This window comes from Palaemon carinicauda, chromosome 34 (assembly GCF_036898095.1).
Source record: "Palaemon carinicauda isolate YSFRI2023 chromosome 34, ASM3689809v2, whole genome shotgun sequence".
In the NCBI taxonomy this organism is placed as follows: domain Eukaryota; kingdom Metazoa; phylum Arthropoda; class Malacostraca; order Decapoda; family Palaemonidae; genus Palaemon; species Palaemon carinicauda.
This window is the reverse complement of record NC_090758.1, coordinates 55,674,290-55,686,789: the sequence shown is the minus strand read 5'-3', so window position 1 is coordinate 55,686,789 and position 12,500 is coordinate 55,674,290. Positions and strand designations below refer to the sequence as shown.

Here is a 12,500-nt window from a genome sequence, read left to right as displayed (position 1 = left end):
AGGCTACTTTTCCAGCACGGTAGTGGTCACGTACAAAGTTCTGTGTTCCTGGAATGAATAGACATATATAGATAGATAATAGTAAATATGTGAAAACAAGGATACGATCTCTATATAAGATATATTCAATAAATATAAAATATATGGTTTTGCCTCCTTGTTGTTATGAATAAATATTTTTATCAATTTATCACCGAATAGGATTTGTTTGTTACAGCTTCATAAGTTATTACAAATAAAAGACCAAACACTTGAATTTACGTAAGGAGAATTTCTGGAAAGGCTAGATATAAAATCTATATTGATGATTAGAATTATATCATATGATTTTAGATGTAGTATCATTTAGTTTATTAAAATCATCACCAATCAAATATTAGTATTTTATTAAGGTTCTGTAGTTTGTGAAGTACATTGAAGAAGTTACATATTACTAGTTTAGTTATATGATATTCATAGGAGATGGGTTAAGGAAGAATTATATATATATATATATATATATATACATATATATATATATATATATATGTATGTATATATATATATATATAGAGAGAGAGAGAGAGAGAGAGAGAGAGAGAGAGAGAGAGAGGAAAGTTAAAATCAAGAACATAGGATTTCATTTATAAAGAAGAAAGAGATTTTTCATTAATTTGTAAGTTATCATGAAAAAAATAAAATTGTTTAAAAAAATCTGAATAAATGTACATTCCAGAAAATATTGAAAATCATTTTATCATTATATCTCTGAGGGAATACAGCTCCACAAAAATAGGAACCTCACCTATTTGAAGGTATCTCTGATAGACTGGATCATATTTGGGCCATATCTGCTCTTCAGAAGTAATGTCGTTTGTACTGTCAGACATCTTAGCACTGGAGACTGTGTATTTTGGATGTCTGTGAAATGAACATAGAGTTTTGAATTAATACCATATGTAAAATTTATTGATTTATGGTATCTAAGATATAAACTCTACAGTTTTATATATATATATATATTATATATATATATATATATATACACATATATATATATATATATATATGTGTATATATATATATATATATATATATATTTATATATATATATATATATATATATACCTAGGGACTTCCCCTGATTTTAAGGAGTAGCCGAAATCAAACAAATGAAAAAATGGGACCTTTCCTCTTTAAGCTCCTCCCAGCCTGACGAGGGTCTCAACCGAGTTCCGCTGGTACTGCAAGGGACCCAGCCTACCCTCCCCCGTTATCCAACACAGATGAAGCTTCATAACACTGAATCCCCTATTACTGCTACCCTCCGCAGTCATCCAAGGCGAAAAGAGGAAGCAGCAGGGCCTACAGGAACAGCATCACAATCGCTCATCATTCATTCCTATTTCTAGCATGCTCGCTTGCCTTTCTCACATCTATCCTCCTATCACCCAGAGCTTTCTTCACTCCATCCATCCACCCAAACCTTGACCTTCCTTTTGTACTTCTCCCATCAACTCTTGCATTCATCACCTTCTTTAGCAGACAACCATTTTTCATTCTCTCAACATGGCCAAACCACCTCAACAAATTCATATCCACTCTAGCTGTTAAATCATTTCTTACATCTGTTCTCACCCTCACTACTTCGTTCCTAACCCTATCTTCTCGAGATACACCATTCATACTTCTCAGACACTTCATCTCAAACGCATTCAATTTCTGTCTACCCGTCACTTTCATTCCCCACAACTCCGATAGATACATCACAGTTGGTACAATCACTTTCCCATACAAAACTCTCTTTACATTCATGCCTAACCCTCTATTCTTTATCACTCCCTTCACTGCCCCCAACACTTTGCATCCTTCATTCACTCTCTGACGTACATCTGCTTCCACTCAACCATTTGCTGTAACAACAGACCCCAAGTACTTAAACTGATTCACCTCCTCAAGTAATTCTCCATTCGATGTGGCATTCAACCTCGCACCACCTTCCCTTCTCGTACATCTCATAACGTTACTCCTACTCACATTAACTCTCAACTTCCTTCCCTCAAATATCCTGCCAAATTTTGTCACTAATCGGCCAAGCTTCTCTTCCGAGTCTGCAACCAGTACAGAATCATCCACAAACAACAACCGATTTACCTCCCATTCATGATAATTTTTTATCTATCAGTTTCAATCCTCGTCCAAGCACTCGATAATTCACTTCTCTCATCACTCCATCAACATACAAGTTAAACAAGCATGGCAACATCACACATCCCTGTCTCAGCCCCACTCTCAATGGAAACCAATCGCTCACTTCATTTCCTATCCTAACACACGCTTTACTACTATTGTAGAAACTTTTCTTGCAATAACCTTCCACTAATTCTATATAACCTCATCACATTTCACATCGCTTCCCTATCAACTCTATCATACGCTTTTTCCAGATCCATAAATGCATCATACACCTCCTCACCTTTTGCTAAATATTTCTTGCATATCAGCCTAACTGTAAAAATCTGATTCATACATCCCCTACCCTTTCTAAAACCACCTTGTACTCACCCAAATTTTATGAAATTACTCCACATTGATATGAAAGATTTGCTGAGTGTGACATCCATCTTGGTGAAGTTATAACTTGAGGTCAAAGGTCCAAGAGCACCCATAGGACCACCAAAGACGTACGCCAGCTCGTTCAGGAGAAGACTCTCGTTTCCAGACTTTGGGAAAGATAATTAGTTTAAATTTAAAGCTTTATTGTAGTAATAACAATTGAAAAATGGTAATTTGAATGGAAGAGGAATATATGATATTATTTGTATCATGATTCTTTTATTGGTATTTATTATATTATATTTTCATGAATATTATTTGCATGATTTGGATACATATATCTCTAATCTATGGATGATATTCAAAAACTTTCTGTAGATTATTTAAGATTCTCATTTATAAAATATACCATATATCCAATCTATCCCTCTCCACGTACATCTGAACCTTCTTCCTCCAACACGTAGAGATAAGATGATCGGGAAGTCGTGAAGAGCAGCTTGGCAAGATCTGTCATCGGCGAGACAATATTCGCATCGTGAAGGCCTTGGCTGGTTGAGTCCCTGATGCTGATTGGTTGATGGAGGGATCTCGACCAATCAGTGTACTCGGCTGTGATGGCTAACATTATTTCCTGTGGCGGGATGAAAATACTCCATGTGAGGTATACTTTTATTTAATAGATGTGATAGTTTATATATGTGTGTAGCCTAGGTAATAATAATAATAATAATAATAATAATAATAATAATAATAATAATAATAATAATAATAATAATAATAATAATAATAATAATTATTCCCACCTGCAGATGATAACGATAGTTATTGACGACAAAGGATCTCAGCAGATCCTCCCTATAGTCAGCATCGAATCCTTCCTGGACTTCTTGCTGACTCAGGATGTCAATGAGGTGGGCAGCTGTCATTCCTAGAAGGAGGTCAACTGGAGTTCGACCTTCTTTGCCTTTGAAGTCAAGAGGAAAAGAAAAAGAAAATCCATATTTTCTGTTTATGGTTGAGAGATTAAGAATATTACTTGGTATAGGCAAACGAAGACATTTAGGATATACGAATAAGTACTTGGGTGCAAGTTAACTTTTATATTATAGTTTAGAATTGGGAATTTTATTCTGTTTAAACGTAAGTATTCATTATGCAAGGATTTCAGTTAGTAATTGTATATATCTGTATATATAAAAAAACAACAACAACAACAAAAGAAGCTGTGTCTAGAACTCTGCAGGACATTAGCCATATACATGTCCTTATTCATGACTGTGGTTTGGCTAGTTTTCATCACCACGCTTGCCAACTTTTATGGGTAACTCTAGTACAGCTTTGCTGATCATGGCGATACACTAACCATTTTACCACGTTAAGGTATCCCCACTCATAAAGGGAGGTGCATATATATATATATATATATATAATATATGTGTGTGTGTGTGTGTGTGTGGGTGTATATATATAAATTTATATATACATACGTTTATATATATATATATATATATATGTATATATATATATATGTAAAAATATATATATAATATATATATGTATACATATATATATATATATATACATATAAATATATATATATATATATATATATGCCTGTGTGTATAGAGTTTTATATATATATATATATATATATATATATATATATATATATATATATATATGTATATATATGTATATATATATATATATATATATATATATATATATATATATATGTGTGTGTGTGCGTGTGTGTGTGTGATATTACACATTTACGGGTTTCAGCTGTATTATCCATCTCATGCTATGCTTTATTTCACTATATTCATGTTTTTCAGTTCCAAGTTGTGATAAAAAAACATGGAAAATTAAAAATGTAGAAGAATGTAACTATCATATGGTAGTCTATCTTGAAATTTTATAGGGACTGGGGAAGTTGATACAAGGGTTTTGCAGGCGTGTAATACTGACAGTTAGTAATACATTACGATTACACTAAATACACTGCGAACAGAAATAATAGTCCTATCAAAGTACCCCACGATGGAACATAACACTTGCTTTTCGTGAAATAAACGCTGAAACTGCTGAAGGGAGATGTGCAACTCTCCCAGTTTGAGATGTTTTTGCGTATGAGTTGACAAACATATCAAATCCATCAAAGTAATTTTAGAAGTTAAACTTACCCATTTTGCTCTGATGATTTTTCCAGTCAGGTTTGATAGTGACACCATCACTGCTGGGGCCAACAGCCACTTGAAACTTGGATGTCTTTAGTTGAACCTTTAAGAACATTAGGTTAATGTGATTTCCTTCTATAAAAGTTATATTTTTCCTAAATCATAATTACTATTTAGACAGAAATATTAAAGTTAACTTCTTATTTGTCTTTCCTAATATATATTGAATTATCATTATACTGAGAGGTAATGATCTAGAGTTAGAAGCATTTACAAGTGCACAGTCAAGTCATATATTGTTAGGTTTAATATGAATTCAAATTACCAAAAACATTTTTGTTTTAAAAAACACATCTTTAGGTATAAAGATGGACTTTGAATCGAAATTTATATTTAATATAATTTTTGCTAGGGTTAATTAAAAGTTCTATAATAAAATCATCCTAAGTTAAAATGATTTCCAATCAAACATAAAAGTCCTACTGTTTATTGTTAGGTTAAATATTAGGTTAAATATAAACTCAACTTTCTAAAAGAATTTTAGATTTCTAAAACACCCTTTATGTATCAAAATACACTTTTAACTAGAATTTAGTTTTGTTTGTAACTGAAAATTATTTCTATGTATCCGCAAATATATATATATATATATATATATATATAATTTTATACATATATATATATATATATATATATATAATTTTATACATATATATATATATATATATACACAATTTCCAGATTCTATAATTATCCATTAGTAGCTTCAAGGCATTACCAACTATATATAGAAATAAAGAACCAATTATTCTTTCTTTTTTTGCCATATTGTTTGATTAATAGTATCGTTAATCTCTTATATATTTTTCTCTTTCCAGGATTATCATACCCATCAAAAATATAGAAAAGAAACTGTAACTACAGCATAATTAATCAAATTTTAAGAGAGATATAAGATAACAAGGAATGACATTATGATTACAGAAAAAGAAAAGAAGATAGTTACATTTCATTAGTGTTTCTTCCTATTCAGATTCCATGTAGTTCATTTGTTGTCTGAACTCTGTGGGGACTCATAGCCAGGGGCAAAAGAGTGACTAAAAACAGCATAATTTACTGTGGACAATTTTTTCCTATAATTTTAGTATCTTATATGAGTGGAAAGAGTATCAGATAAAATTGTACAATAGTAAAAATATAATGATTTTCCTTCGTTTTCTTAGAATGTCTAATTGTTATTTTTAAAAACCATATCCCCATGTTATATGTAAAAAAATGAATATGTAAATATGTTAAAATTATGATCTCCTTTATAATAAATCACAAGAGTCTGGCTACATATATATATATATATATATATATATATATATATATATATATATATATATATATATATATATATATATATATATATATATATATATATATATATATCCTCCCCCATCCTTAGAGTAGGAGGAGAGAGGATATTCATACCCTTGGAGGAGGAGGTGCGTCTGTATCTGCGTGTGTAAGCGTATCTATCTAAATGTTAACCTGTGATTTTTGACGGGTCACTTACACTAGTAATCAAAGACTCATTCAGATTAAATCTAGAACAACTTAATCACCTGTAATATGTCGTGCAGAGGCCTCTTCCTCAGACACTGGAGAAGATTTTCGTAGTGGCGAAAGAGGTCGTTTAGAACAGGGCAGTCCAGCTGGGTGGCTACATCGAAGGCGTGTCCAGATGGGTCCCGGACTGAAGCCCAGGGACTGAGTGCAGATCCTGACATCAGGATTGCTCGCTTGAACAGACCTGCTCCTGATGACCAGGGAAGAAGGATTGGGCCAAGGATGTTATGGTAGGAATGATTCTATGGTCTTCTCTGTTTAGAGGGACGGTTAGTGTATATGATTTTGTTACTTTTTTGGTAGATATATATATATATATATATATATATATATTGTGTGTATGTGTGTCTGTATCTGTAGGTCTTATTTATACATATGAGTGTGTGTGTGTGTGTGTTTAAACAAATATTTAGGGATTCTTTGAGCCTCAGTAGTCAAAAATATCATGGACTATATTATCTTAATCCCTCTTTCTCTCAATAATTTTCCAACTCGTTTCGTAAGGTAAAAACAATATTAGTTTTTTAGACCAACAGAGAAAATACGAACATCTAAATAAATGTAGTTTGGTCTTTGTACAGGAATAAGACTCCAATTATAGAATTTCTATAAACAAGAACAATAAACAATATTGGGAAAGGAATTTCCAATAACAAATAAAAAGACGATAATAGAAAATTGAATTAGTGTTTCTTCTTAATGATAATAGAATGGAATGAGATATAGACATTGAAGTTTATTTGATTTGACTTTTTAATTATGAATCACAAGAAATCAAGTAGGAAGGTATGTATACATACACACACACAAACACACACACACACACATATATATATATATATATATACATGTATATATATATGTATATATGTATTTATGAATATATAAATATAGATATATATATAATATATATATATATACATATACATATATATATATATATATATATATACATATACATATATATATATATATATATATACAATTTGCAATAATATTAGAAAAAATCTAAATACCCATAAGCTGAATTAAACAGAAACATTATTCTAAAACATACTATTTTCCTTTTAAGTTCACAACTCCAAAACCAAAACCAAAAATGAGAGTTGAAGTCAAATGAGGAAGTCCCTTGAGGAAACTTGAGATGCTCCACGATATAGTCATTCTATTACTTGCATTATTTAACTCTCGTTTCCATTATGGGATTTTGAAATACGTTTCCTTTCAGGAATTTACATTTGTGGAATAGATGGGGGATTTTGTTGGACCTGATTATCTTTTTTAAGAGTGAAGATGCTGCGTTTACTAATAATAATAATAATAATAATAATAATAATAATAATAATAATAATAATGATAATAATAGTAGAAATGATAATAATAATAATAATAATAATAATAATAATAATAATAATAATAAAAAAAATATTATTATTATTATTATTATTATTATTATTATTATTATTATTATTATTATTATTAAACGATAATATTAAAAATCTTCAGCTTATTACTATTATTAGGTAGTAGGTTGGCCCGGGCACCAGCCGCCCGTTGAGGAACTACCAATAGAGGGGTATTGGATCCTTTGACTGGCCAGACAGTAATGCATTGGATCCCTTTCTCTGGTTACAGCTTATTTTTTCTTTGCCTACACTTACGCGGTATAGTCTGGCCTATTCGTTACATATTCTCGTCTTTCCTAATAGACCTGATAACAATGAGATACTAAACACTACTTCAACTAAGGAGTTAATTACTGTACTGCAATTTTTTCAGTGTACTTTCCTCTTGGAGAGGGTAGAAAAGACTCTTTAACTATGGTTAGCAGCTCTTCTAGGAGAAGGACACTCCAAAATTAAACCATTGTTCTCTAGTCTTGGGCAGTGCCATAGCCTCTGTACCATAGTCTTCCACTGTCTTGGGTTAGAGTTCTCTTGCTTGAGGGTGCACTCGGGCACACTCTTCTATCTTATTATTATTTTTTTGTTATTCTTGTTTTTTTTTTTTTTTTTTTTTTTGAAATGGTGTATTCGTCAGGCTTAATAGAAGGGCCATGGATGCCTGGTGATTTATCAAGAAGTTGTCTTTTCCTTTTTCTGATTCTTTTTCTTCTCCAAACCATCCTTACTGTCCTCCCTTCAGTTGAAGTGGCTATCCTGGAGGGTATTTAACCTTGCAGGTTGTATCGGCTCCTCCATGTTGACCAGTTTTTTCGCCTTTTTACAATATTCTATGGGTATCATCAATCACTTTATCTATAATTCTGTACATATTGTTTTTTTATAATTCTTGTTAATCTAGTTTTTAAGTAAGATGTCTCTTTTTTATTTCTATTAATTTTTATGCTGTCTGGAGACATTGAGCGAAATCCGAGACCAATATGTCCAACATATCGTCATTGTCGTCTTCTGTATTACAATATTCGTGGTCTTCATACAAATATCCAAGACCTAACAGTTGCGTCCACCCAGTATGATATTATTTTATGCTTTAAACTTTGGTTTCTAATATGAGGCACTCATCTGAGCTCCTTATAACTGGTTTTAAGAAGCCAATATGTTGAAACGTGATGCCATCCTTAGGGCCAGGGGAATGGCGGTGTATATTAGGACCGAGTACTCTGCTTCTCATAAGTCCTGCTATCAATGTGGATGTCATGAGATTCAGGTAATAAAAGTTTGTGGCAGGCATAACAACTTTTATTTGTGTTCGATCTACCGAAATCCAGACATGGATGATTCTATCTTAGATTGTCTTCTTACCATTATGGCTAAGATACAAGAAGATGATAGAAGGGCTTCTTTTGTCTTTGTTAGTGATTTTAATGTTCACCATAGGGAGTGGTTAAGTTCTATCTCTCCTACCGATCGCCATGGCTTAAGAGCTTTAGACTTTGCCTCTGAATCAGGCTGCGAGCAAATCATAAATGAAGCTACTCACAGGTCTGGTAATGGTTAGGACCTCGTATACACTGACTCTCCTGGCGTTATAACTAGCAAGGTTGGTTCTCCAGTCGGGACATCTGATCATACCTTAATTTCATTAGTAGTGAAGACTGAGCAGCCTGTCCCTGATTAATCATACTCTTGTAAAATTTATATAAAATCCCAAGTAGACTTGAATGGGATTTTGTATGATCTTTTGTGCTTGAATTGGTCACAATTATATAGTAGTGTAGATCCTGTTGTCCCTTTGAATGAGAATCTAGTCAACATAATGGTTCAATGATGACTGTAGACGTGCTTATTTGGAGAAGCAGGAGGCCTATCTTCTTTGGAAGGGTAACAGATCAGATTTGACCTGGAACAACTATACTCAGCTTCGAGCTTTTGCTCAGAGAGTTTATGCCTCAACTGAAAAGGAATACAATTTAACCATAAAAGAAACCCTTTCTGGTACAACTCAGGAACTTAAATGCAACAGTTCCTCCTTTGCTTAAACCTCCTTTACTCGCTGTCCAAAGGAAAAGGCAACCCTTTTGGCTGATGTTTTTGACAGTAAACAGAGTAATGAAAAACTTGAACGTCTTCATTCTTGTTTTCCTGAGGCTAAACTAACTAGTTTAGCTTTTCGATCTCGTGAGATTAAAGCTCTGTTGATGGACCTTCATGCTTATGGAGGTGTAGACCCAAATGGTATTTTTCCTTTGTTTTTTATAAAGACAGCAGATTTCTTAGCTCCAAAGTTATCTGTTATTTTGCACAAGTTAGCAAGAAGAGCAACTTTTAGCACTTGTTGGAGAATTGGCAATGTTACTCCTCTATGTAAATGTGTTTGTGGTAGCTCTAGTCCCACTGATTAATTTCCACAACTCCCATATTATCTAAAGTTTTTGAACGTCTTCTGGCAAAACGTCTTAATAGGTTTGCTGAAGGTAATCATCTACTCCCTAGTTTGCAATTTGGTTTTCGTAAAGGCCTTGGAGCAGGTGATGCCCTTCTTACAAAATCCGATGCTGTACAGAAATCCCTTGATTGTGGTCGGGAAGTTCGTATGTTTGTCCTTGATTTTAGTGCTGCCTTTGACCGTGTTAAGCATGAGGCCCTTGTTTTCAAACTCACACAGTTGGGAGTGGGTGGGTTGTTTCTTTGCATTATTATTGATTTCTTAAGTAATAGATCTCAAAGAGTTGTTGTTGATAGGCACCATAGTTAGTATAGGAATGTGATATCCGGTGTTCCACAGGGTAGTGTTCTTGGCCCATTACTTTTCATACTATATACACATGACATGTGGTTTCGCCTATAAAACAAGCTTGTTGCATATGCAGATGATGCTGCTCTCTTTGCCTCAATTCCATCTGGGGTTGGTGAATCCCTTGATAGCGATTTAGTTAAAATTAGTGCATGTTGCAAATTATGGGGTATGAAGTTGAATCCTAACAAAACTCAAAGTATGATTGTAAGAAGGTTAAGGACAGTGGCTCCTTAACATCCGGATCTCTGTATTGATAATGTTTCTTTAAATTTGTATGACTTTTAAAATTTCAGGTGTGATTCTCGACAGCAAATTTACTTTTGAGAAATACATTAAGTATTAGTCTTCTTCAATTGCACAAAAAATTGGCTTATTGAGAAAGTCTTACAAGATTTTCGGTGATCAATCTATTCTGAAGAAGTGTTTTAATTCTTTCATTCTACCCTGTTTTGAGTATTGCTCTCCTGTCTGGTGTTCAGCTGTTGATTTTGATCTTAATTTGTTGGACAAAAACTTATATTCTATTAAATTTCTTATTCCTGATCTAGATATTAATCTTTGGCACTGTCGTTCAATTAGTTCATTATGTATGTTGCATAAGATTTTTCATAACTCTGACCATCCTTTACATTCAGATCTCCCGGACAATTCTATCCTGTTCGTAATACTAGGCTGGCCGTTAATTCTAATAGCCCGGCCTTCTCCATCATGAGGCTCAATACTACACAGTATTCTAGAAGTTTTATTCCAGCTGTTACTAAGTTGTGGAATGATCTTCCTAATCGTGTAGTTGAATCAGTAGAACTTCAAAAGTTCAAAGTTGGAGCAAATGTTTTATGTTGACCAGGCTAACATGAGTCTTTTTATAGTTTATATATGACATATCTGTTTTTGACGTTGTTAATAGTTTATATTGGAAATATCTGTTTTGATGCTATTACTGTTTTTAGAATGATTTATTATTAATTTACTCTCATCAATGATTTATTTCCTTATTTCCTTTCCTCACTGGGCTGTTTTTCCCTGTTGAAGCCCTTGGGCTTATAGCATCTTGGTTCTCCAACTAGGGTTGTAGCTTGGCTAATAATAAATATAATAATAATAATATTATTATTATCATCATTATTATTATTATCATTATTATTATTATTATTATTATTATTATTATTATTATTATTATTAGTTATGGGACTAGTAATATTAGAATTAGTTAGATTATAGTATCAGCAGCAGCAATACGATCAGCATTAGAACTAATCATGATGTCAAATGCATCCCTCAGAAATATCACAAAAAGGCCCAATAACATCACATCATCACTCCAACCCCAAGTAACATCTCCTAAGGATATCTTGAAATCGTTAAAATTTCCCTTTGTCACAGAGAGCAAGGTTTACTTACTGACTGACCTGTAGCAGCAGGCGATATGACAAGGTAGTTGAGGCAGGCGGCTCCCGTGCCATGACCCATGACCGTGACCTGACCTGGGTCACCCCCGAAGCGGACGATGTTCTCTTGAACCCAGTGCAAGGCAGCTAGCTGGTCCATCAGGCCGTAGTTAGCTACGGTTGGGTGACCCACTGGGTCAGTGTTCGCGTTGTAAAACCCTGGGGTATATTAAGTAAGACTTGAAGAGCTCAAACATTGATGTAGGTATGTACTGTATATGTATATTATAATTTTGCACATTTAGACGTTTATTTCCTATTCATATAAGTCATATATTATACTCCTCATTATATCTGCATTCTCTTTACTACGGGATCAGAGACCCAAGGAGAAATAAGCTTTAAGAAAATAGCCTCTGATCAGCCAGGAAATCGAACCCGGCCTAATAAACTGAGGTTTCGTCGACTTAGTAATTTACCCAAGAGGAGCTGCTAGGTCAATAGATCCTCAGTTTCTTGAGCCCAAGTTCGACTCTCAAGCACGACCAGAAGCTATTATCTTTAAATGGATTCCCCCTTG

At 33.2% G+C, this 12,500-nt stretch overlaps 1 protein-coding gene across 1 annotated transcript in view; it reads right to left on the bottom strand.

Moving 5' to 3' along the window:
* LOC137626943 (neuroligin-3-like) overlaps positions 1 to 12,500 on the bottom strand; it is a 20,388-nt gene that overhangs the window by 125 nt on the left and 7,763 nt on the right. The window contains exons 4-11 of the mRNA XM_068357929.1: positions 11,942 to 12,139; positions 6,329 to 6,522; positions 4,725 to 4,821; positions 3,342 to 3,502; positions 2,975 to 3,169; positions 2,545 to 2,702; positions 785 to 900; positions 1 to 48 (exon numbers count right to left, since the gene is read on the bottom strand). The exon at positions 1 to 48 is cut by the window's left edge and continues 125 nt beyond it. Of these exons, the coding sequence (XP_068214030.1) occupies positions 1 to 48; positions 785 to 900; positions 2,545 to 2,702; positions 2,975 to 3,169; positions 3,342 to 3,502; positions 4,725 to 4,821; positions 6,329 to 6,522; positions 11,942 to 12,139 (1,167 nt within the window). The remainder of the gene's footprint in view (positions 49 to 784; positions 901 to 2,544; positions 2,703 to 2,974; positions 3,170 to 3,341; positions 3,503 to 4,724; positions 4,822 to 6,328; positions 6,523 to 11,941; positions 12,140 to 12,500) is intronic.